We start from the raw sequence: 27,285 nt of genomic DNA, 5'->3' as shown, positions 1-27,285 counted from the left end.
ATTCTGTTGCTTGAGACATTTGTCAGACAAATTATAACTTTGAATAAAAGTTTTTCAAGTTGTCTCCTAGTATTTTGTAAAACTAATTTTTAGGGTCACAATTTTGTATGGACTTTTTTTGTGAGAAGCTTTTGACTTCAGTTTGATTACTTAGGAGTAGTTTTTCTGGAAATTCTTGCAGAATACAGATTCCAGGTACTAGGATCTTTATAATGAATTATTTCTCCCTCTGTGATTTCCTAATTCTTCCACTGAGAGAGCCATGTGCATCAGACTAAATCCACACCTTTTCATTTCCTCAGATTTTGCTGTTCTAGGGTCTGGTCGATGCTTTCAAAGCCACTTTGAGTGTCTAGAGTCCAGTTTAGACATATTCTGAGCAGAGAAGAGCAACATTCTTATGAATGCCAGACTTTCTGATTCTGCTTTCCTCACAGTTCAGATCAGCAGACATAAAGATGGCAGTTATTATTCTGAGAATGCAGATCTCATTACTGCTGAAATAGTAGAAAAGAAAATTGTTATTGTCTTAAACTTCTACCATTTTTATCTGGGCATATCTAAGCCTAAAGCAATTTGGCAAAAGGCTCTCTGAGTTGAGATGGTTTCTAAGACTTACAGTAATTACTAACCCTTATTGCTGAAAAGGTCCGAATCTAAAACCAATGCCGGAACTAGTAAGAAAATTAGGAGTAAACAGTATTCTCCTATCAAGAAGAAACAATAGCACTTTGTACTGCAAATTAAAATAAATAAATATATGACTTCTAAGAAGTCAAGGGACTTGTCACAATTCCTCCTTTGCCAACCTCCTGTTTGTGACTGAGTTTGGAAATAGATGTAAATCAGAGCTGAGTATTTAATAGAAGGCTATGAGTGACTGGTGTATAGTCAGACAGAAAGATAGAAATATTCTTTGCTTTTTCAAAACAAAAATTCAGAGTTTCATATACTGACACTGTATCTACACCACTCTCAAGATTCCCTCAAAAAATCTCTTCCATGTCTCCCCTGCTAAATGCATAGTCTCTTCTTCAATTATATACTATATATACATTATATATAATATATGTTATTCATGTATATTATTTTTCTGAATATATACACACACATATATACAACCTACTGAGTACATTTGATCTTGTTAGTATGTAAATATGCTCAAAAAATTTTAGAGAAGATAATTTTCTTCTAGGAAACCTACAATGACAGGGCAATTAGAAGGGATAAGAGCTTGCTTTGTGTCAGTTGGTGGATAGATCAATGAAATGGCCATCTGTCTAACTCATGATGTTTTCATTTCTTCCTGACAGTGGACATTATATACCAGAAATTGCCACATTAAATATTCTGGAATTCATTCACAAGATAAATTTATTTATGGCATTATTTTTCATCTCCTTATTTGACAATGATAGAATGATGGGTTATTGAATTGAAACTAAAGAATTGCACAAATTCTATATGAAATGACATAAAAATGTAAGCAAGCAAACAAATAAACATGTCCAATTAGGAACCACATTTTTGAATCTAAGTTTTTCCTCCTACTAAGCTACTCTTCAAGTATAATATCATGGATTAAGTATTTTAATCTTTTTTGCACTATTTTCTTTGGCATTCTGAGACCTTGTGACATTATTGTTTATGCTTACAGCCTGTAAAAGTTCTTGAACTATGAACTCACCTCATCTCTGTGGGATACTGCATGGCTATTGAATTCTGCATTATTAAAATGAGAGGATAAAGGGGACTATGCCCAAAGCTTGAATGTGCCTGTGTTCTTCTTTTCAACCACCTAGTTAACTGTTTAATCTCATACACACTGAGCATTACCTGACAGCCGTCTGCCAGGGCAAAGCCGCCACCAACGAGAATGGCTATGTCCCACGGCATGAATGATTGGAATTCTTTCCAAGTAATCAGGGGAGAGAAATCAAAAGCAACTGCAAAACAAAAACCCCTACAGTTAAATATTGTTGAACACAAGAATATACAATAATTTTATCAGTATCCTGAATAGTGATGTTACAAGAAGTTTACAATATCAGGCCTCAACTTTGAGTTTGCACTGACCTTAACCAGACTATTCTTGGCTGCTCTTCCAGAGGACATGGGTTCAATTCCTAGCACCTATGTGGTGGCTCCCAACTGTCTGTCACTCCAGTTCCAATCTGACACTATTTTCCAGCCTCTGCAGGCACAAGGGATCCAAAGAGTGCACACACACACATGTGCAAGGGAATGCTCAGACACAGAAAAAATACTTTAAGAAATTCTGAGGAAGTGTTTTGGAAAAATTCTTCTGATAATATTTGAATTACATTTAGAAAAATTATTATGATTTTGTCATTAGTAATGCCATTCTTTCATGGGCTCATATTTTTACTCTGCTATAGGAGAGTGCATTGAATTCTGTCAAATGGGCATGACAGAGAAGGGAGTTCAATGAAGAATTATCTTGATTGGCTTGGCCTTTGGGTATGTCTGTGGGGGACTGTTTTAACTGTCCATTGATGTGGGAGAGCCCAGTCAACTGTGGGTCATACCATTTTATGAGATGACCCCTGGATTTTATAAGACTAGAGGAGGCTTCAAAATCATAGATGTATTTGTTTCTTTTTGCTCTTGACTATGGATGAGATGTGAGTGAAGTTCCTGCCTTGATATCTATACCCCAAGATTATAAGGCAAATAAGACTTCTTTATATTGTTCTGTCGGTAGGCTACTCACATCAGCAACCAACATGAAACCGTGCTTCCAAACTATTAAAACCCATTTGCCCTATGTATGCATGTAAACATGCAGCTCCTGAAAACTAATGTAAACATAAAGCACAGGCAGGAGCGAATCATGTGTAAGAAGTGCATATAGGAGAATGCATGCTCCTGCAGATTTGTGCACTTCTCTGACCATGTGTTGTGAATACAGTGATTGTTCTAACTCAGCACCTTTTCCAATTGTGAACTCAGGCTATGCCTATAAGGGGCTTGTTTTCCTTTCTTCAAGGACTTTCTATGTAACTATAAATAATCTTTCTCATGAAACATGTCCTCCTCTAGGTCCTCAAAATTATTACTGAGGTCTCATCATTCATTCTTCTTTCCTTGTTAGTCAGTATTCTGATTTTGGCAGGGGAGGCGATATCCCTCAAGAATAGCTGGAACCTGGGTATAAAAGGAAATAGATTTTTCATTTCTGCAAACTCTAGAGAGTCTGCCTGTTGGTGGAGATAAATGCTGACTGAATAGGGGGTGCAGGGTGTGAGATAAGCGAAGATAGAGGTTAGATTGACATGGCCATTTTTAATATTCTATGTACTAACTGAAGCTTATGGAATTTTAATTTCTTCAAAAGATGTTCTATAAATTTATTGTTAGAAATGATACTCATCTATGTCCCCTTTCCTGGTGGATATGTATGTTTTTTCTTAAGGTTCACCTTGTCACTTAGCTTCTCTAAGATCATGAACTATTGGCTCAATATCCTTTGTTTATATCTAGTGTTCTCTTATGAGTGAGTACATACCATCTTCATCTTTCTGGGTCTGGGTTACCTCACTCAGGATGTTTTTTTTTTTTTTTTTTTTTCTAGTTCTATCCATTTGCATGCAAATTTCAAGATGTCATTGTTTTTTTTTTTTTTTTTTTTTTTTTTTTACCACTGAGCAGCACTCTAATGTGTGAATGTGTCACATTTTTGTACCCATTCTTTGGTTGAAGGGCATCTAGGGTTCTGGCTATTACAAATAATGCTGCTATAAACACAGTTGAACAAATGCCCTTATAGTATGATTGAGCATGTTTTGAGTATATGCCCAAGAGTGGTATTGCTGGATCCTGAGGTAGGTTGATTCCCAATTTTCTGAGAAACTGCCATACTGATTTCCAAAGTGGTTATACAAGTTCGCATTTCCACCAGCAATGAGCATGGGGGGGGGGGAGGAGTAGGGAGGGCAAAAGGGGAAGATGAGAGGAGATGGGGAGGGGGAAAAGAACTTGAGTGAGCAGGATAGTTGAGATGGAGGAAGGACAGAGATGAGAGCAAGGAAAGAGATATTTTGATTGAGGGAGCCATTATGGGGCTAGTAAGTAGCATGGCACTAGAGAAATCCCCAGGAATCCACAAGCATGACCCCAGTTAAGACCCTAAGCAATAGTGGAGAGGGTGCCCGAGCTTGACTTGCCCTGTAATCAGATTGATGAATATCTTAAATGTCACCATAGGACCTTCATCCAGCAACTAATGGAAGCAGGCAGAGACCAGCAGTAGAACACTGGATTGAGCTTCCAATGTCCACTGAAGAGTGGGAGGAGTGAGAATATGAGCGAAGAGGTCGAGACCATGATGGGGACACTTAAACAGTTCACCTGAGCTAATAGGAGCTCACCAGCTCTGGCCAGATAGGGAAAGATCAAACATAGGAACAAACTAGACCCTTTGAATGTGAGTGACAGTTGTATGGCTGGGGCAGACCGCGGGGTTACTGGCAGTGGCACCAGGATTTATCCCTACTGTTTGTACTGGCGTTTTTGGAACCTATTCTCTTTGGATGGATATCTTGCTCAGCCTAGATATAATAGGGAGAGCCTTGGACTTCCCCAAAGCAATGTGCCTTGTCCTCTCTGAAGTGTAGATAGGGTTGGGGTGGGGGGATGCGTGGAGGGAATGGGAGCAGGAGAGGGAGCAGGAACTGGATGAAAAAAGATAGCTTTTTTTCTTTGAAAAAAAAAAAAGAAATGATACTCAACCAATTTCTCCTGAAGATGTAGTTTTTGTCAATTTCTTAGCTGGAATTAGAAAGAAAAGTATTCCGGCAACTAACGCAACAGTTGAATCTGTAACATAACCAGAGTGCCTAAAAAAATATAAACAAACATGTTCATTAAAATAGTATGAAGGACTTATATGAGATAAGATATGAATGAATTATTTTAATAACACTTAAATAGAAATGAAAATAAATATAGATCGTTTAATCTACACAGTCTGTTCTAAAACGTAGTTTCCCAATGAAGTGATGTAACTTTTAAGGACCAGTCATTTCAGAATGCATTCCTAATAATTCAATACATTCTCATATTGCCAATACTGAATAACCAGATGATACCTTATCAGACCAACAGAGCAAAATTTCCGGGTAAACTTTCAGATTTGTTAAGCCATTTCTTCTCTGAAATACTGCTTTTTATTATAATGTCAGAGAATTGAGGCTTAAACAGTTGCTGGAGTTTGGCAAAGCCCCATGTAATTGATTTATAATGTCATTCTATTGAATTTAGTGAGATATACTGTTGCTAGTGTCCCCTCAAACTCCTCTATAAACTGTGAAAGCAAATTGATCTGGTTTCTAGGATGAAACACCTGCTTCTACAGTGGATACTAACCATACATCCAAAGGAAATCAACCCATTTGATGCTTTGCGCTCTAGAAACTTAAGAAGATTAATGACCAGAATGACTTACGAGATGCTCACAAATGATCCCTGTACAAATTAAGAATAATTTGGGAACAGATGGGGCTAAGAATTGCCAGACCATTCTAGCAAAAAGACAGGTTCCCGGAAGCCTCCACAGTTAAGAGGCACCTGGACATTATACAAATAAAACAGACACAAACAATTAGAATACAGCCTTAGAAGTCAGCAGTATCAACTACACGCACTTTTGCAACTGAAGAAACACGAGCGTCATCAGTCTTGTTTTTCTATCTTACATCTCAATCGACTTATTTTTTTTAACAAGAGTCTATACTTTTGCAGTTTATGTGAAAAATCTAAATAATCAAGGAAGTACATTATTTTTCTCAATTTGATATATTTCTTTTTAAAAATGCATCTTCAATGCAGGCTGACTTTCTTTCCTTGTTGACAGAAAGACTAGAGTGGCATAACTTTCTAAAAACCTGACCAATCCTTATAAATATATTGTTCCCTTATTATTCTATTTTAGTTACAATTTTTGGCTAAGCTTTTGCCAGACTGAGCCAGGTGTCATGTAACTGGATTTTGTTTTATATGAAAAGACATATTGAAATGTGTCCAGATTCAAGCAGATGGAATGAAAACATTGGGTGGTAGCAATAGATCTTAATATATCATACCAGCTTTAGAAATTGTTGCTGCCTAAAACCTGCACACAGCACACGCATTTTACAGAATGCATACTTTAGACAAATTAAGGTATAAAGGTTGACAAACATTTTCGTAAAACATTTTAAATATAATTTTTCATTATTACTTTGAATTTTGATTCAGTAGGAACTGGGTTATTGCAACACTATCAAGAATTAAGCCTATACAGATTTTATTTGCCTTGTGCTTGTTTTATTTCTACTGTCGAGCTCTGTCCTCTTTCAAGCCCTGTTTCCTTTCCTACTGCTGTCTCTCACAAGGCTGGGCGAGAGGAGAAGCCCCTGCTCATAGCACACACTGTTTTCCTGACACAAACGAAAAGCATCTCCTAAATTATGTTTCCCGCTATAAGGAAGAAAAATTAGATCTGATTGTACTGAATATGCTACTTTCTCCTACGTTTTATTTACTGTTATTTGCTACTATTCCATCTAGTTCTCAGTACATTACTGAAAGAGAAAGAGAGAGAAACTTTATAATAGTTGGTGTTGATTTTAAAGGGAGCTGGAGTTATTTATTTTGCTCTATAACCTATTAGAAAAATACAAAGTACCATTCTTCTATTAAACAATAGCTTGTTTTAAATAAATAGATGAGGCTTTTAATTTGGCCTTCTTAAAAATGAGAAGTTCTTTGTCTAAAGAAATCAAGAACATCAACCTGATCTTTTAAACTATCCTGTCTCATGAACTGCTTGAGGCAAGGTGGTCATAAGACATCTGCATTCATCCTTTGGGCCTTAAAAAAATTATTGCTAATGCCTGTGGAAACAGAAAAGTCAGGCTGAGGGAAGGTGGTGTTTTTCTCTTCCATCAGGCCAAATTACGTCTGACTCAGTTTCAATTTGTGCTCGCAAACTATGTGAGTTCTTGCTGGGGATGTGAGACCGGAAGCGCAAGATGAAACTCCTTTAGATGTAAGAACCAGAGTGTATTGGTCAAAAATAAACCAAGAGAGAACACACTGTGTAGCATTTGTTTCACGCAATATCTATTTAGCACTTTTACTAGAAAAGAAAACAAAAACAGGAGTATTCTCTGCGCTACTGCAATTTCCATCTTCCCGGTAGAGGAAGTGGGAGCGTGCAGTGATTTGTCCAGAATAAATAGAAGGTTCCCGAGCAAAGTGGGGCGGTACAGCTCTCGCAACTCTGCTATCACCCTAGATCCTGGTCAAATGCAGCTCAAATGTCTAACTTCGTCCTGAGGTAGTAGCTGCATGTCTAATGGACCCTAATTTTTATAGAGGATAACGGCCATCCTTTTTGCTTTCTTACCTGATACATAACACCTCACCACAGGAGACTAGGCATAAAAATATTTTTTTTTTCCAAAGAAATGACCAAAGCACCTCACTGCAGTTTTTCAACAGTTAGTTAGCAGCGACACAGCACCGAACAGGAAGGGCTGACACGTGAATACTTACTCTGAAAACAGGGCCGACCAGCCAGTAACAAACCCAGGATCCCGACTGAACCATAGCAAGGCCATCACGACGAAGATTACCAAGGTCACGATTTCTTGATATCTGTAGAAAACACGCTGCAGTCAACATTTGTGAGAACTGCTGATGGCTACTGTGGGAACATGATGTGCTCTTACTTGGAGAGTGCCGGGGCTCTTAGAAAAGGCCCTTTCTCCTCAGCTTCTCTGAATTTTGTTTATGTTTTTTTCTATCTAGCAAATTTTAATTGGGCAGTGGTATGGATTTCATTTTAGTGACTTAGTAACTTGAAGTCACTGAGCTTGGTAGGTCTGTGGTCTTAGTCAAGACTTAGGACTTCCTTGCTGGCAAGTAAGTGATATTTTCTTTACATTAACTGCTTGTGTTTATCTGTGTGTTTCCATGTATACGGTGTGTGTGTGTGTGTGTGTGTGTGTGTGTGTGTTACTCATGCATATCTTACTTAATTGGCCCCAGTTTTTCATATTCTTGCTTGATCACCTCGGCACATGCTTTTTCTTTGGGTGTTTTGATTTTGCCACATTTGAACATCTCCTTGAAGCTGAAAAAGACAAGAAAGCTTTAGAGTTAAGGAAATTATTTCACTACCACCCTTCCTTATGGAAGAACTTCAGGGAAGGCTTTATAAACGTGACTGTCTGCTGACATTAGGAATCCATGCCCTGCGCCTGTGTCTCTGATTCTTTCCTTGACTATTCCCTTCTCTGTACTGCCTGGCTTGCTCACTTCTAGATGTCTAATTTTTGCATTGCTTTCCATGACATCAGCCTGACTACTCCCTTTTAAAGATCTTTTTGTACCACACACATATTTCCATGTGCCACTCACCTTCATCAGTCCTTATACAATGATAGTTATAAATATGTACTCTATGCTTGATAATGATGTTACATTAAAATGTATTATTTATTGGTCATCTTGGTTGCTACGTACTGTGCCTATGGAAGTTAGTCTAGGTTTTTTAAACTTTGACCAGTTTTTGTGGGGCATTACTCTAGACGTAATTTTGTTTTCTTTCTTTCTTTCTTTCTTTTTTTTAAGAATACCTCTGGAGGAAGAATCAGATGGGAAAATAGGTTCCTGGGGATTGTCCCTTGGAATGACAGTGAGTGGCTCAGTTAGAACCTTATGTGTGAGGAATAAACACAGAAGCAGTCTTCTGTAAAGTTATAGTTTAGGACAGAGTGAAAAGGAGATGGGACAGTGAGAAAGTAATCACTAACATAGACACGGTTTGTGCTTGGTCATACAACTCTGCTCTAAAACATTGTTCCAGGCTTTCTTTTTGAAGGAGTAGAATTTCCTTGATTCTTTTAGTTGTTGTCTGTTTGTTTCTTTAATACAGGGTCTCTCTATAGAGTTTTGGCTGTTCAGGAACTCATTATGTAGACCAGGCTGGCCTTCAGCTCACAGAGATCTGTCTGTCTCTGCCTCTCAAGTGCCTGGGTAAACAGCATTTCTGTGATACGTCCTAAACATTCACAGTCACCCTCATGCCAACACAATGACCTCTGACATAATTAGTTGATTATTGTTTTATTTATGAACAGAGAAGGGCTGGTGAAAATTTTATTTCAATTAAGCTTCTAATGCCAATCTCAAATATTGGTCCCAAGTCACAACATAAATACTCTTATTCCAAGACACAAATCGGAGGACCACCCTGAGAACTATCTATAGAAGCGAAAATAATAGTCAAAGATCAAACTTTTCCTTAGAAACTCTTTCCTGCCCTCTACACTGCATGTGTCTATCCCATTGGATGCAGACAATGGACAGTTAGGTCAAGCCAAATTTCCTTTGCTTCAAATGAAGGTTCATATGGGACAAAGGAACTGATGAAGCATGTGAGGATGTGTCCGCCTCTTCTTGGAAATAAATGCAGAGGATGGATGAGCTTCTCGCATGTTGGAGTTGTTTATCGTGAGTGAGGAGTTAACTGTGCTAACAGCCAGAACACTAATGAGAATGTATAGTAGCCGGCCAGGGCAGTGGCAGCTAATTTCTGTTTGTCAATCTAGAGCCCTTAGAGATATGCACCCTGTAAAACTGAGAGGATGCTGAAAAATTAACTGGAACGTGAAACTGCCATGTCTAACAAGTAGTGACAGCAAGAGAACTATTTAAATACAGCACTGATGATGATTTATGGACGTTGCCCAATGATTGCATTTCATAGGGATTTTTTTGGTTCCTCATTGGGAGCATATTCTAGTACTTCTGCTCTTTATCTTTTTAATTTTTTTTATTTTCCGTGATATGCTGTATTAAAATAATAATGGAGGTGGCACGTGTGCTTGTTTAAAATCATTAAAAGTAACAACAAAGAAAGAAAACAGCACTGGGCTATAGTCGCTGGCTAATGTCCACATCCGCTGGCTGGGATTGTTCTCCTGCTTTCAATCTTGCTACCTGTGCAACTAAACCATCTCCTCCAAAGCTTGAATTTCCAGGGAGGAGAGTTTAGTATGCAGCTGGCCTGTCACACTGAAGGCCACCTGCTGAAGTCAGTGACATTGCACACATTTTCTTCAGCAGGAGGACTGCCACATGCTGCTCTGACAATCTGGATAGAGCGTTTTTAAAAACCATCAGCCCCATCTTCCAACTAGTAGCACAATTGGGCAGTTAGGAAGGAACAATAAGATGAAAAATGTTGAGAGAGGAAAATGTTGACCATTACCTTGCTAGACCTGGAAACTATGGCCATAGCTAAGACACTGCACCCTACCCTACTCTGTCATTTTTCAAAAAAAGTCCTAATAACTGAGTTCACCTTATCTGTCTTAGAGAACAGCATCCTGCTTGGTTCATAGGTCCTTGAGATTATTTAAATTAAGCTATCATGATAAATTTTTAAAAATTTCATTATTCAGGAAAAATATTTTCATGATTGTGATATATCTACTTCCTAATAGAATATTCAGAGTTGAAAGTGCAGGCTGAATTTGAGATTGTGTGGATAAGCTCTTTGTGGTTTTCATGGCGGCTGTCATCTCAGTCATATGACTACTGAGTGCTTGCCAAACTACCTGCTTCAATCCTCGAAAAGCAATTCTGAAATTCCCTCGAATTCAGAATTTGACATTTTAGTGGCATTTGTGGTTCTTTATTGATCAGTATGTCTTACTTCCATTGCTGTAATTTGGACCCTTAAATGTTGACATCATGATGCTGGAAGTGACCTTATGGAATGTATGGGGTAAATCCTGCTGTTTAAAGGTGCTGAGACTGATCATGGCAGGACTTGTAGAAATTGCTTATTTGTCCCTTGAGAAGCTGCTGTTACCTCTTGTGGTGCTTTGAATTATAATGGCCCCTGTCTTTTGGGTTTCTATAGCTGTGAAGAGACACTATGACCACAGCAACGCTTAGAATGAAACTATTATTTGAAGTGGCAGCTTACACTTCAGAGGTTTATTCCATTATCATCAAGGCAGGGAACATCCGTGCAGGAAGACATGGTAGCTGGCTACATATTGATCAGAAGGCAATAGGCAATGGGACTCTGATATTGGGCCATATCTTGAGGACATTTAACCTCAAAGCCCAACTCCACAGTGACATACTTCCTCCAACAAGGCCATACCTATTCCAACAAAGCCACACCTCCTAATGATGCCATTCCATATGAGCTTATGGGGGCCAATTGCATTCAAACTACCACAGCCCCTATAGGCTCATATCTTTGAAGACTTAGTTGCCAGGGAATAGAACTCTTTGAAAGGGTTATAAGGATTAGGAGGTGTGATTTTTGTTGGAGGAAATTTGTCACTAGGGGTGGGCTTTGAGATTTCAAAAGTCGATCCTGGGCCCAGTCTCTCTCTCCTTCTCCTTCCCCCTTTTCCCCTTCCTCTCTCCCTATCCCTTCTCCGCTCTCTCTTTTTCTCTCTTGGCCTACAGATCAGGATATAACTCTTAGCTACTTGTCTATCACCACACATGTCGCCATGTTTCTCACCATGTTGGTAATGAACTAACTTTAGCAAGCACCCAATCAAATGCTTTCTTTTATAAGATTTCTAGTGGTCATGGTGTCCTTCACAGTAACAGAACAGTGAGAAAGATACCTTACTTCTAATCACTAGTCCAACAGCTCTCCACAGAGAATCTACTCAGATTCTATTTTACTTTACAATTTGAAGGTGTTAATCAACTCCAGAGCTATCATGAAGCAGGGAATCCTGCACGTTGATAGTTGAAATTATCTTGATAATCTTTGGGCATTTCTCTTAAAATAAGCAGAGGACATGGCTTCTCACAACTTTCCTGTGATAGTTGGATGGGGATCACAATGTAATCAGTTCCATATGCCTCTCTGAGCAGTAACTGTATCACTGGTTTGAGATTCAAAGGGAACTCAACTGGATAGGTATTTTATAGACTCTTCCAATGCTAACATTGTTTAAATTATTCCAGCCTATCCTAATGAGCTCATATATCTTAACATTTTGAGTGTGAAAATGTGGAAATACTGTGTGCAAAGCATAGGGATGGTATGGGAAATCCTTCTGTATATGTGTTGCTTTTATTGGCTAATGAATAAAGAAACTGCTTGGACCTATGGAAGGGAAGAATAGAGATATACAGAAGCTAAACTGAATGCTGGGAGAAAGGTAGAGTCAGGGAGAAGCAATGTAGCCAGAAGACAGACGGCACCAGACAAAACCTTACTGGTTGACCACAACCACAAGGTGATGCACTGATTAATGGAAATGGGTTAATTTAAGATATAAGAGCTAGTCAATAAGAAACATGAGCTAATAGGCCAAGCAATGTTGTAATAATACAGTTTCTTTTTTTTTTAAATATTTATTTATTTATTATGTATACAATATTCTGTCTGTGTGTATGCCTGCATGCCAGAAGAGGGCACCAGACCTCGTTACAGATGGTTGTGAGCCACCATGTGGTTGCTGGGAATTGAACTCAGGACCTTTGGAAGAGCAGGCAATGCTCTTAACCTCTGAGCCATCTCTCCAGCCCCCAATAATACAGTTTCTATTTGATTATTTAGGGTCTGTGCTGTAGGACAATAGTTTGTATCCTGTCATTTGTATTTTAATAAAATGCTGAATGGTCAGTACCAGGCAGGAGTATAGGCAGGGCAACCAGTCAGGAAGTAGAGGCAGGGCAACAAGAACAGGAGAATTATGGGAAGAGGAGTCAGTCTGCAGTTCTCACAAAGGAAGCCAGATGCAGAGGAAGCAAGATGAGAATGCCTTGCTGATGAAAGGTGCCAAGCCACATGGCTAACACAGGTAAGAATTATGGGCAAATGTAAGTTATAAGAGTTAATAAGAAGGGGCTGGAGAGATGGCTCAGTGGTTAAGAGCACTGGCTGCTTTTCCAGAGGTCCTGTGTTCAATTCCCAGCAACTACATGGTGGCTTACAACCATCTGTAATGAGATCTGGCATCTTTTCTGGCCTGCAGGAATACATGCAGGCTGAATGAATACTGTATACACAATAAATAATTTAAAAAGAGTTAATAAGAAATCTGAGTTACTAGGGCAACAAGTTTATGATTAATGTAGGCCTCTGCGTGTTTCTTTGGGATGGAATGGCTGCGGGTCTGGGTGGGACAGAAACCTCTATCAACAAATGTGGACAGCTGCATCCCAAGAAAACCTGAGAGAGCTTGGGAAGCAATTCTAGACACAAAATAACAGAGTAAAACATGGCTTATTGATGGTAGCACTTTCTCAGGTGGCCTCTCTTTGCTATAGGCAAGCATGTCTCATTTAAGACAGGCTTCCTGACTCAGCTTTAACTGTGAAACCTTGCAGCTCTTTTAAGAGACCCTGCCACCAAACACTTAAATGGTGTTTATGAATTGCTGGCAGCATGCTTTTTGTTGGTGTCATGAACTTTTAAACTCCATAGAGTTATAGCAATAAACATGGCTCCCACCAGTAACTCTGCCATGACGTTAGACCTCCAGAAAGCTAAGGAATGGGATGGATCCAGCTGTCAAACCCACGGCTTTAATCCTAACTATATCACTTAGCAAATTAAAGACTTATGTGGTCAGAAAAAAGGAGATATACAGTAAAGATAGATTAAAGTCGAAGAAAACTTCTAAATTGTATATAGTGTGTTAAAAAATATATGTAGGCTTGTGAGAGAAAAGAAAAAGGATAAAGTCCTTAAAACAAAAAAAGGAAAAAGAGAGTAGTTGGGTGTGGTAGCACATACCTTTAATACCAACACTTGGGAAGCAGAAGCAGGTGGATCTCTGTGAGTTCAAGGTGTGATGGTACACACCTTTAATCCCAGCACTTGGGAGGTAGAGGCAGGTAGATCTCTGTGAGTTCAAGGATAGCCTGGTCTACAGAATAAGTTCCAGGACAGCTAAAGATACACAGAGAAACCCTGTCTGAAAAAGTCAAAAATTAAACATAAAATTAAAAGAAGTAGAGATTAAATTAAAGCCACATAGTGATGAAAAATACACAGAGTCTGAATACTGTATGTTATTGGGTTCTCTTTAAATTGTCGGATGGCTGAGGAAGGATCAAAAGCTGCTAAAAGATATTTGGTTATAAGTGTTTCTGAATTAAACCAACATATTTTGAAAATGCCTTGACTTCAAAATTTAAGTCAAAAGGTATGTTACTTTGGAGAAAAGTTTTTGCTTTTGTTTCTGCAGGAAATGAGAGGCTGTGGATTCATTCTGGGCTAAGAAAAATCAGGTTTGATTAAGGAAGATGCCCTGAAGAATTCTAATAGGAGCAGATGGTCCAGATAATCCAATATTTTTAGAAGACCTCTGTTGGATTTTCCTTTGAGTTCTGCATCCAGAATGGTTTCAAGACTGTGGCTGAGATGATCAAGCCTCACAGAATATTCCATTCCAGACTTGATCATAATTCAAAATTTTCTTTAGGTCCCCATAAGATTATCAGCACTTCTCAATCAGCAGGAAGTAGCCTGGAAAACTATGCCTACATTCCCCCCAAAAATGGATTATGGATGTTTACCTTTGTTTAGAATGTTGTTTACAAGTTGTTATGGATAATGATCAGGAGAAAAGTTAAACAAAGGAGATTTGATTTAGAGTTCTTGTTTTGAAAAAAAGGAGGGAGTGCTGTGGGGCAATGGTCAGTACCCGGTCACTGTCACTTGTATTTTAATAAATGCTGACTGGCCAGTAGCTAGGCAGGAAGTAGAGATGGGGTGACAAGAAAAGGAAAATTCTGGGAAGAGGAAAGAGTCAGTCTGCAGTTCTCACAGAGGAAGCCAGATGCAGAGGAAGCAAGATGAGAATGCCTTGCTGATGAAAGGTACCAAGCCACATGGCTAACACAGGTAAGAATTATAGGCAAATGTAAGTTATAAGAACTAATAAGAAGCCTGAGCTACTAGACCAACTAGTTTATGATTAATGTAGACCTCTGTGTGTTTCTTTGGGATGGAATGGCTGCGGGTCCAGGTGGGAAAGAAACCTCTGTCAACAGGTCTGGGCAGCCGGCAACGAATGAGCAACCTCTGACTACACAGGGGAGAACGAGCACTGGAAATAAAGTTAAAGCATGGGTCATAGGTACCTTTATCACATCAAAGTAAAATGCCTACTTACTTGAATCCTAAGAAAAGCCATTGAAGCCAGATCCAGGACAAGAGTAGAAGGATGACAGCAACTGGGAAGGATAACAAAAACCAGGTTCCGAAGTTGAGGCAACGACACTCAGGGTAGCGTCTACATAAAAGAGGAAAACGGGTTAGGGAGGAGAGAACATGATGAGTCCTTGCTGGTAGTCTGAGGAAAAAAGCAACAGTCTACATCATTCTTGTGCTCTAACTAACATTCATTTTATATCCAGCCCCCCTTCTGTAACTATATAATTATGCTACACCCAACCAAAGTAGGAGGGTCATTTTTAATGTTTATTCTTTTTAATCAATCTCTCATGAAATACTTGTGAAAAACACCCATCACGGTAGCTCATATTCATCCAATACAAAATAAATAAGTGTGCACAAGGGGTTGTGCTTCATTGTTGTTGTTCAAATCATCAAACTAGGAATGAGCAAAGACTAACCAGATGAGTAGGTATCCTCATACCTGTGAAGAACTTAGGCTCTGCTCAGACTGTCTCCTCCAGTGTTTTTCAGGTTGTTTGTTTTGTGTTTACCAAAAACATGATACATCTTGGTGATATACGAAGGCATTCTATCTAACTTTGGACTCAGTCTAATGAGACAACTCTGGACCAGATGAAAGCATTTTGTGTAAAACATCTTATTTTTCTTTATCTTCTAGATATTTTACTTTCAAATTAACATAATAACAAAACATCAACAATTAAACATGCTAAGATAACAAACATTTTTATTTGGTGACCTTGTATTTATTACTTTAAAATATAGCTTAAATACTAAATAAATCATCATATCGCAATCATTTTATAACTACAGAGAAACAACTGGAAGTTTGAAAAATAATTGGTATTAATTAATTTGTTCTTCAAGTGATAAAAAAGAAAGTTAGAAATCTAAATATATACAAAAAATTGAAAACCTGTTTTTAGTGCTTTTTCAAATGACAAAATACAGAAAGCTTTGTGAAAAATAAGGATTTTCAATTTTTGCTACCATTTGTTGCATAGCAATTTTCCCTAAATTGAAGCATAGCTTCCTGGAGAGAAGAGTGGAGTTCATGAGACTTTGAGTGTCAACAAATCACACAAGTTCAGGAAACTGAAACTAAACCACAAAGCCACTCTGCAGGGTTATAATCAGAAAACAATTGGCAGGAAGAGGTTCTGGGACCCAATGAGCTGCATGCAAAACCAGCAGAGATCTCTGGGGTTATAGCATTTCAGAGTCGTCAGTTATGATAGTGAGCTTTTTAGTGGTGCAGCTGTCATTGAGCGATCCAAATTCCTATAAGGAACTCCAGTATGTTTCTCCAAGTTGAACTTAATAGAATAGTTTATGATTGACCTGTTCTGGGTACTATATTTGAGGTGAGTAGGCATTTGTTCAGATCTCTTCAGGAAAAGTCGGATAACATTTCATACTGCATTTTGTTACTTAACAGACTGCATTTTGTTACTTAAGAAAATTGTATACCCAGGCCTAGAGGCACCTTGTAAGTTAACACTCGAGAGTCTGCAATAGAAGATTTCAAGTTTTAGGCTAGTCTGGGTTACATAGTAAGGCCATAACTTTTTTAAATTCATAGAAATTTTGATGGAGACATCCCTTTTAAAGCTTTCTGAAAATTGTCTATTTGTGAGTCTCTGTATTTGTTCCCACCTGCTGCAGAAGTTTCTCAGATGATGACTGAGCAAAGCACTAATCTATGAATATAGCAGAATGTGGGTAGGAGTCATTTTATTTCTATGTTCCTTTAGTAGAACCATAGTATTTTATTTTATTCTAGGTCCCTGGGTTATCTACTGTTGGGTTTGTGGCTACCCGAGAGTGTCAAGTATCTATCTGTTCCATCTCATGGCATGGGCCTTAAATCAAATCAAATCTTCATTGGCTGTGCCCACAAAATTTGTGCCACTATTGTACCAGCTCATCTTGAGTATAGGTTATCACTGTATACTGAAGGATTTGTAGCTGTGTTAGTGTTTACCTTTCTCCTCTTATAGAATGCAGAGTACCTTCCAGTAGCATGAACGCTAGGGATAGGGGTGAAGACTCTATGTAGGCGCCAGTTCAAATTCTCTGTGTTCAATGAATTGTGTAGATGTAGTCTTCAACAATGGGGCAATACTATCAATTTGTGGAGAGCAACCAAAAGCTTTGGTGGTACCCTGGGTTGTTTGTGGGTTCCCGTGGGACCCTTTGCCAGAAGGAGTGTAAGAGCCAGAAGGAATGGAGGACACCAAGGAAACAAGGTTTTTGAAACATAGCACCACTGACAATGAACTCAGAGAGATTGAGGCAGCATAACCAGGGTACCAACATGGGTCTGTACCTGATAGGACTTAAGAGTTGAGAGGGGAAATGGACAAGCACGCACTCCTGTCCCTAACATAGAATCCAGCTCCAATTAATAACTACTAGTTAATGAAAATTTAGTTTTCTCCAAGGGATTCTCACTGAAAAAATGAACCACTCTTAAAGGTCAACCCCACCAATAGCTAACCAACATAAAACAAATTCAAAGGCATCTTTGGAGGGTCTTTGTCTCATAGCACTGCATTGGAGATTTTGCTTTTCTTTTTTTCTTTTAAAACCTTATAGGTACTTTGCATGTGTATTATGGCCTCCAGTTTTGTCTTTTTATGGCATTCCTGTGTATGCAAACCTGTGTGCTCTTCATGCTTTTTCTTTGACTCTTTTTTTCCTCTATTTGTTTGTTTGTCTTATTTTGTTTCTTTTTGTTTTATCTTATTTTGTCTTTATTCCTTAGATGCCCATGAGAGACAGAAAGGGTGTGGATTTGGAAGAACTGAGAAGACCTGGGGAGGGAAAAATATATTTTCATTAAAAGAATATAATTCATAAAAATTTTGATCTTGGTCATTCTGTTTGGGGTGGACATGGAGTCCCATCATGAACTAAGAAGTTATATGCAATTGATTCCTGCTGGGAAAGGGAAAGTCAGTTTTTTCCTATGTACTACCATTGGGCATATCACCCACACCACAGGGAGGCATCGAGCCCAGGAGCAGTTGGCCAATACAAAGACTCCACATTTTAGTTTTGCTTTCTGTGGCCTTTTTGTTTTCTTTGGGCATTCTTTTGTCTCATTGGATTTTTTGTTTGTTTATTTTGATTTTTCCCTTAGTTTTGACACAGAGAGAGAACTTGAAGTCAGACAGGTAAGGAGGTGGGAAGGATCTGGGAGAAGTTGGGAGAGGGAAAGCATGATCAAAATATATTACGTGAAAAATTAAATTATATATAAATGAAATGCCTTATATTACATGTACGTAGTAAAGTTACATACGTTAATTTTTTTTTCTTGAAGACAGCTTCTTAGTAATGTAAAGACTCAGAGGCACCTTGCTTGTGCTGCTCCCATGACTTTTAATAAATCTATACTTTTTTTCCACACAATAATTAGCTGCTCACAAATTTAGACTTGTAATTTTTTTTCTATAGTTTTATTTGAACTTATAAAAACTCTTGAATCTCCTGACCTCTGGAGCTAGCATTATCAGCTTAATAATAAATGATATTTTTATCTACCTGGAAGACAGTCAAGGATTGGTTTATAGTTACATAAATAGAAACTGGCAAATGATAATTTTTAAAATGTCTAAAAATATATAGAACTAGATGAAAAGAAAATGTTTTACCATGTCCAGGAGGTTCTGCTGCTTTTAATTGGAAAATAAAGCATGTGAGGATGTACTCACGCTGAGTGTTCCATCAGTCATATTAAACATGGGTGAGGACACACTTAAGCTCAACGTTCCATTAGTCGTATTACACATGGGTTGCAGAATGACATTTGTTTTTCTGTCCAGCCCTTTTATACTTGGATGCATGATATGGATTAGAATCAGAGCAATGTCCCCAAAGCCTCACTTTACTTTTACCATTTTATAACACCGTGAAATCAGGCTGCATTGCTTCCCGCTCCCACAGGATAGACTTCTAGAGAGCATATTTGATTGAAAAAAAACTTTTCAGAAGTTTTGCCTTGGAGGAAAGTTCATTTAGGAAAAACAACAGAACCCTGAAAAACTAAATCTGTGTGGTTATTTCTTTTCTTGAGTAGTAAAGAAGGCTATAAATAACTATACAGGAATATGGCCCTATAAATATTACTGTAATGCATACCTAGAATGAATATGCCAAATAGTATGCTATAAAAAGAATTATTTGGGCTGGAGAGATGGCTCAGTAGTTAAGAGCATTGCCTGCTCTTCCAAAGGTCCTGAGTTTAATTCCCGGCAACCACATGGTGGCTCACAACCATCTGTAATAAGGTGCCCTCTTCTGGCCTGCAGACATACATACACACAGACAGAATATTGTATACATAATAAATAAATAAATATTAAAAAAGAATTATTTTCCATTGGCATTAATTTCCCATGGCTCTTCTTATTATATAATTTAATAAATGAAAATTTATATCCAAAATAACTATCCATATTTTTTATCATGAATTGTGCTAAAAAATTCAGTCCTGATAACATCCTTTTATTTTTACCCCAAACTATGGAACATATCGCTATGTTAAATATGAGTATTAGCGGTGGGCGTTTTCCTTGTTTTGGTGATATAAAGATAAATGAGCATAATAAGGTACAAGTTCTTAAGAAATTCATACTAAAATATGACAAACAGATAATAAATGGAAAATCTGGCAATAGAATAGAAAATCAAGCAGAATAATGAAATAAAAATAGTTGGGAAAGGGAGAATATTTATATAGTGCAATGAGAGAAATGATGTTTAAGGTAAAACTGAGTTAGCAAGGATGAAAGACAGAAGGTAAGTGTTGACCAGGATGTGGAGCAAACGGAGCCCTTACTCACTGTTGGTAGCAATGGAAATGACAGAATGCACAATACAGGCCTCTAAGTCTCTTGAAAATGCAACTTCTATGTGATCTCGTTGTCTCACTAGTGGACATATATCCAAAAGGAGCAAAGTTAGTAGAAAAAAAAATTACAAATACCATGTTTATTGTACTTTTTGTTTTTTTTTTAATTGCCATGAGATGTGATCAAACTGTCAGCTAGTGATGAGTGAAGGGAATATGGCAGATATACAAATGAAGTGGTATTCAGCCACTAAGGAATGAAACCCTGTAATTTGCTACAATTTTACTATAGCTAATCATAAAAGACATAATAGTGAATAATTTGAACCTGGAAACTATGTGTTGGAGCATAATTTAGCATCCTGTAAATATAAAGAATTTTTTAATGTGTCAATTTAAAGTTTTAGTTGGTGGTGATAAAGATAAAAAGAAAGCAACAGGCTTTATCCATTTACAAATTGATATTCTTAAATAAATGGATACAGAGTAAGAGATTATGATCAAATCTCATTTGTCTGAATATCAAACAATATCCAATTTTCCCCGCAGTACTTGTGGAAAGTGGTGTTTTGCCTGTGGATATGAGAATAAATATTGAAAATATAGTTAGGAATTATGGGGGCTTGGTAAATTAGCCTTTGCAGATTCTTTTCCAAGAGTATAACTTCACTAACCCTGAGTAGCTGGATAAGTTTGCAGTACCATGCATGACTCCCCTCTTGCAGAGTGGGCCTTGAGTCCAAGTAGAGAGCTATTGGTTACCTCCAAGGTATGCATGCCACTAAAATGTCTTTTCCAGGGAAGAGCCTCCAATTGGTTATCCAATACATGGTCAGCCCTGAAATAATATGCATACAAGTAACATTATATTGACTGAACAGGTGGTATTTATATATTTAGCAATGTGTTTATATATTATTTTTTATTAATATAATTATTATATATTATGCATATATAATTAAAGAAATAGAGGCCATAAATTTGAGGGGGTGTCTGAGAAGGTTTGGAGGGAAAAAGGGAATGGAGAAACTGACATAATTATATATTTTTAAAATTTTAAAGGAACTGTCTTTTCTCTAATGTGTATTGTTGGTGTCTTTGTCAAGAATCAGGTGGTTGTACATATATAGACTTATTTCTGGGTCCTCAGTTGTATGCCACTATTCAGCTGACCAATGTGTCTCTTGCGCCACCTCCATGCTGCTTTTTATTACTATGACTCTGTAGTATAGCTTGAGGTAAGGTATGGTATATCTCCAGCAATGTTTTGTTGTTGTTGTTCAGGACTGTTTTGCATGTCTGGTGTCTTTTGTGATTCCTTATGAATTTTAAGATTTTCAAAGAAGAAATTTTGAGAATAGTTGCATTAGAATTTTCATGAGAAATATATGAACGAACAGATTGCTTTTGGCAGGATTGCTATTTTCATAATAGCAACCCTACAAATCCATGAGCATAAGAATTCTTTCATAGATATAAAGAAAATGTGCCACATATGAAGATGGTGAAGTCTAAAGGACGGCCTGACTGGGGAACAGGTGATTCAGAATGACTTGATATGCCCTTTAGTTTTCCAAGTGATCTTTGATAGACCTTTATGGACATGAGTCCAGGGTTAAGAGGAAAGGGCAGAGATGCAGATATAAAATGGGAAGCCATTAGTGCATCGGTGGGATTCTATGCCAGGGAAGGATGATCAGGCAGGAATGAAACAGAGATTCGGGTGTGAAACTGTATCTCAGTGCATGCTTAGGCTCACCTTGATTGAAGAGGTCAGGAAAAGGTGCAAGGATGAGCAAGTAGGCTAAGAACTTTGAATTCTAATGAAATCCCCTGAGGATGGCACTTCCATTTCACAGGTAAAAGACCTAAGTCTTAGGGACAAAGTGTATTACTTAAGGTCATAGATTGTGAAGTCAAGTAGAATTTTCAACCCAGGAGAAGTTTCAATTTAAAACAAAGAAAACTGTTTATCACTAACCCACTGTGTCTTCAACTACAGGTTTCATCTAAAATTAGAAAGTTTTATGTATGTCATAAAATACCCATAAACTAGCATAAAATTTTTTTTATTCTAAGGACATTTAAAACAGCTACAATTTTTTCACCTAAAACAGATATGCTTGGACATAAAGCATGTGTATTTCCAAGTGAATAAGATAGCATTGTTATTGTGTTTCTTATGACCAACTATGAACACGATAAATTAACTTTAATATCAATGAAAAATGCACAGAAACAGCCTCAAAAGAAAGGATGTAGATATGGAAATCTACAGTCATGTTGAAGATCTGGATCATTAACAGTCATAATGAGTTGGTGTCTATACTGATTATAATCTGTTTTTATTATAATCCTTTTGGTTTAGAACTTTTTTAATTGTGCAAGGCTAAGCTGATTCTCAGTTTGGATTTGAGGACTCTGAGAGATACTTATTTTTAACAGAAGTCTGAAAGTGTTGACTGCTTTTTGTTTTCAGGAGCCAGGCACAACTCCTAACAGCAAGAACAAGCAGCGCATATGAGCGCACAGCAGTGTGACAGCATGCACAAGACCTGGGCAAGTCCAAGCAGACTAAATCCCAGCAGGAAGGGGCAGTGGGCGTGAAGTTCTGTCTCTAGCTGGGGAGCAATTGCAAACTGTCAGCTGCTGGGAGGGAAGGGTCGATTTTCCCTAGGAGCATAGCCCCTGAAAAGTTGACCATGCTTCAGTGGGAGACATACATCCAAGAATATCTGGGTAGCACAAACTGGCCTTGATATGGAAAAACATGAAGGACACCAGGATGAGAGGGCAAGAAAGTGGCACGTAGACATGGGGAAGACGGAAAAAGGAGTGTGGATATGATCAAAGCCAGACATGTGGGATTCTCAAAGAACAACAGAAGAGCAAGGTGGCTACAAAGTGGAGCAGTTGACAATGCTGCCATCCCCAGGCCCTATGAAGAGCCACACATGCTGTGCACTTTAATCTTATGCTAATAAACTAATATTTCCCCTGTTTAGATAAAAGCCTGATCTTGAAAGAAGTTAAGCTGATATATGACAGGACTAAAATCTGAACTGACATATGATCCAGTCTTTGATGTCTACATTTCTTAATTAAAAAAAAATGATTATGCATTTGTGTATGATGGGTGTGGGGTTTTTTTGTGTATCTGTATGTTCATGTCACAGAACAAATATGGAGGTCATTGAACAGCCTATAGCAGTTGGTTTTTACCTTCTATAATCTAGATTCCAAGAATTAAATTCGGCTTGCCCATTTTGATGGCAACACCTTTACCTGCTTAGGCATTTTACTGGTCCCCACATTTCCTCTTTGGTACATGTCAGGGAATTAGTTTCTAAGAGATTTATACTGCTCATTTCCAAAGTGAAAGCCATGGTAGTTGTTTGGAATTAGTAATGTGTTGGGAGAAAATAAATTTATTTTCTTCATCTGGGAGTAGCAAAGACAATAAGGTAGCCAGATAGGCTTTGAAACCAAGGCAAGAACAAATGCATTTCCTTCATTTCATTTCATATTTTATTTATTTATTTTTGAGACAGGGTCTCTCTGTGTGGCTTTGAGGCCTGTCCTGGAAATTGCTTTGTAGCCCAGGCTGATCTCAAACTCACAAAGATACACTTGCCTCTGCCACCCAGTACTGGGGTTAAAGGCATGTGCCACCACCATCCAGTCACAAAAGGATTTTTTTTTTACTATCCTCTGGCTCCACGAACCTTAAAATAGTCCACCGGTTGGCCACAGTTTCAATTTTTGTAGAGCAGCTATCAGCCATCAACCATCATCTAAAAATATTCATACTTGCCTTGACTCTTTCAAGAAAGAAAGTAGCTATGTTTTATAACCTCCATTACAGTCTGTTGCTCTTCTAAGTTTTGATGGGTATTGTAAAAATATCTTACAGTGACTACTTTACAAATTCAGTACTATATATGTAACCAGTGCCACATTATGGTTCGATTCTATCAATAGGCGTAGATTTCCATTGAGATTTTTGGAGCCTGTCTCGTGTAGATAAGGGGACTGCTGTAACGACTGGGCACACAGTTAAGAAGAATGACTGTGATGATCTTAACGTAAGCATTCCTTCCAAGATACTTTCTATGCCCATAATTTTACAGTTAAAACTTAAAATCTTAATAATGTAGTTTTATAATTATCAAACTATGTCATTTTACCTGGGATAACATCCCATTTTCTTTTGCTATAGCTCTTTCTTGACTGACAGCTGTCATTTATTTTGTGGCAACAGTGCATAAAAACCTCCCCTACTACTACAAAAATAATAACTATTCTCAATAATACATTTCTTCTCACAAGTATATCTTGATGTAAACATTATTCAGTTGTTAGGATGAGCCTTAAGAACTATCAGTGCTTATGGACTCCATACATATCTTGCTACAGCTGGTCTCCAGCAATGCTTGTTAAGAAGCTCTCTCCTCCTTACTTCTCCATTCAGCCTCCCTTTTCCAAGACTTTTTATTTATCTCAGTTGTGAAAAGCAGAATGAAATCTTACCTTTGTTCTAAAAGAATTCCCCCTGAGTTTTGACCAGGCCCAAATTTATTCTTGCCTTTTTCAAATGTGAATAATGTCAATTTTGTGTCTTCTCCCCACTGTGGACTTCCTCCACTCTTCATCAGTCTAAATGTGTACACCATTCACTGCTCCACTCAGCCCACTCTCTTTTAGAACATCAAGAGGAACTGTGTCCTTCCTCAGCCATCTTCTTGCCCTTTTCTCCCTTCAGGAGCCCCTATTTCACCTTTTCCTCTGAAAGTGGACTTCAGTTTTGGCTATCAGAACACCGAGTACTTCTGATTACTTCTGAGTACTTCTGATTCTTCTATTTTAATTAACATCCTTCACCCTCTTTATGGGCAGCATTTCCTATTGGTATTCTTTTAACTTTTCCTTAGTATTTTTCCGACAATTTTTAAAAATTCTATGTTCAAGTATTTAAGCTCTGCTCTTAAAGATATGCTATTTGACCTATAATTACCTTAGGTGAATAAGCTTTCAAAATCTGCTAAAGATCTTCTTGTGGTTAGGTACTTAGTAAGACATGTTAGCCTGTCCCAATTAAGTGTGTTAATTTTTCCAGTGAATCTGCCTTTTCTTTTATAGAAGTTCTTGGAACCACTGAGATACCACAGTTGCTTTAACCCCTCTTTAACCTGAAACTCTCAAAATTAATTATAATGACCTTCTGGTCGTCTAGTGTCTTAGATTTAAATTCTAACATCTCAGAAGTAGCCTTTCATCATTTGTCATCATGTTAGCAATGCACTCCTAATTGGTTTCCTTTCCACAGACTCCTAGAATGCCAACCTGAGAGCCCACTGATACTCTAAACTACGTAGAGAATGGATACTACCCCAGTCCTTAGAAAATATGTTGTAGACATTGCTCCATTGATTTATGAGTTATTTGTACTAATTTTATTACTGTACATAGTGTTTGCCTTGAATATCTTTCTGAATCATGTCAGATTTCCACTAGCAAATGTTTTGTAGCATATAGCAGAAGGACTCCTTTAGAGGGTACTAGAGTATTTATTTGTGATGTTCTATTATTATCTCTCAACCCTATCTATAAAAATGACATATGGATTTATTGGTAGATATAGTAAATAGAAGATAAATAGGCAGGTAAATAGCTGGAAAAGAATTCAGAACAGGTTATATAATATTTTCCTTTCAATAGTGCATTTGGGATATGGACCTTACTTTAAATATCAGTGACAGAAACTGCTGATAGTCAAGTTCCTTTGTAGTCTTTAGCATTTGGAAGAAAAAAATTGCAAATTCATCATTCTTCAAAACAACAGCAAGCCGTAGGAAGATGAGCTTGTATTGTCTTAGTAAATTTCTAAATAAAGCAGAATATCTCTCTAGCTCTAAATATGTAAAAAAAAAAAGTATATGTTAGAGAGCTTTAAGCTTCTGATATTTTTTCAATCATTTTGAATCAACATTGTCCTATCGTGGTTTTATGATACTACTGTATTTTGCAAAGGGGTATTCAAGGAAAAGCTCATTAAGTATCTATTTTATTTAATAATATAAAACTTATAAAATGACATATATTTTCTCTTTTATAACAGTATTTCTATCAAATGGTGAATCTGATTTTATAATCACTCTTTCAATATATTATTAGTGCAAAGGCAAAATGTTGAAGGCAAACACTTCCTTTCAGGGTGTATTTTAAGCATTTTTTAAATTTAAAGGAAATTTTAGTCAAATTTTATGATCAGGGACATTAGATTCATGAAAATAGTTTGAAACTTTTGTTCAAATTCTTTAAAATGCTCTTGACCTGGTACGACAAATAGATTAGTGCATGCAAACAATCAAGAAAAAGATGAAAAAATAGTAATTTTTAAAAACTGGTTGATATACTACACAGGACCATGAAGGTTAGGGGCAAAGTCTGCATGGATTCAACTGTAGAATGTGGTTTCATTAACTATCCTATACTTAACTGCAGTCCTCTGCCACTAACAGTAGTAATTGGGTCTCAACATTAGGAAGAAGATTCTGAAGAGCTGGTTGAGACGTGGGATCTCTTTTCTTAACCATGGGTATAATTCTAGCTTGCAGAAATGACTCAGGTGCAATTCCAGTTCTGAATTTGGGTGTTCACAGATACAGCCCTTCCACACTGATTTTCAGATGTCCTCCACTTATGAATCAAGAACCTTTCAGATATTTCCTCCTAAGTGATTGTTGAACCTATGAAGCATCACTAGAATGGGAAGTGGACACAAAGCTCCATTTTAACCAAGAAGCTATTTGCAATGGATATCTATGGGAAAGGGGAAATTCAGCTTTCTCCAATGTGATTGTGTATATCAATCACATTTCAGAGTAGACCCCATGTCCAGGTATAGCTAAACAATGGAGAAGGTACTCCATATTTTTTTAAGACTTTTAATTTGTTTTTTCATGTGCTAATTTGTTTTGATTTTAATTTTCGTCTTGTTTAGGGGAGAGAGAAAGAAAGAGAATAGGAAGATGGGAAGATGAGAAAGCTCTTGGAAGAATAGAGAAAGGGGAAAACATTATCAATATTGTTCTTAAAATCATAAAATAGCATAAATATATATTTATATTAAAATAAATAAATTAAAATAGATGTGTATCCACAGAAACATTAAATGCACACAAAGGTATTCAGTGCTGAGCCCGAACTTCTACATCAT

At 37.5% G+C, this 27,285-nt stretch overlaps 1 protein-coding gene across 1 annotated transcript in view; it reads right to left on the bottom strand.

The window, feature by feature from the left end:
• Slc13a1 (solute carrier family 13 member 1) overlaps window positions 1-27,285 on the bottom strand; it is a 90,659-nt gene that overhangs the window by 7,386 nt on the left and 55,988 nt on the right. The window contains exons 8-12 of the mRNA XM_057785151.1: window positions 15,183-15,302; window positions 8,042-8,140; window positions 7,561-7,662; window positions 4,753-4,859; window positions 1,837-1,946 (exon numbers count right to left, since the gene is read on the bottom strand). Coding sequence (XP_057641134.1) covers window positions 1,837-1,946; window positions 4,753-4,859; window positions 7,561-7,662; window positions 8,042-8,140; window positions 15,183-15,302 — 538 coding nt within the window. The remainder of the gene's footprint in view (window positions 1-1,836; window positions 1,947-4,752; window positions 4,860-7,560; window positions 7,663-8,041; window positions 8,141-15,182; window positions 15,303-27,285) is intronic.

The sequence above is a fragment of the Chionomys nivalis genome, chromosome 1 (assembly GCF_950005125.1).
Source record: "Chionomys nivalis chromosome 1, mChiNiv1.1, whole genome shotgun sequence".
In the NCBI taxonomy this organism is placed as follows: domain Eukaryota; kingdom Metazoa; phylum Chordata; class Mammalia; order Rodentia; family Cricetidae; genus Chionomys; species Chionomys nivalis.
The sequence above is the reverse complement of the archived record's forward strand: the minus strand, read 5'-3'. Positions and strand labels throughout refer to the sequence as shown.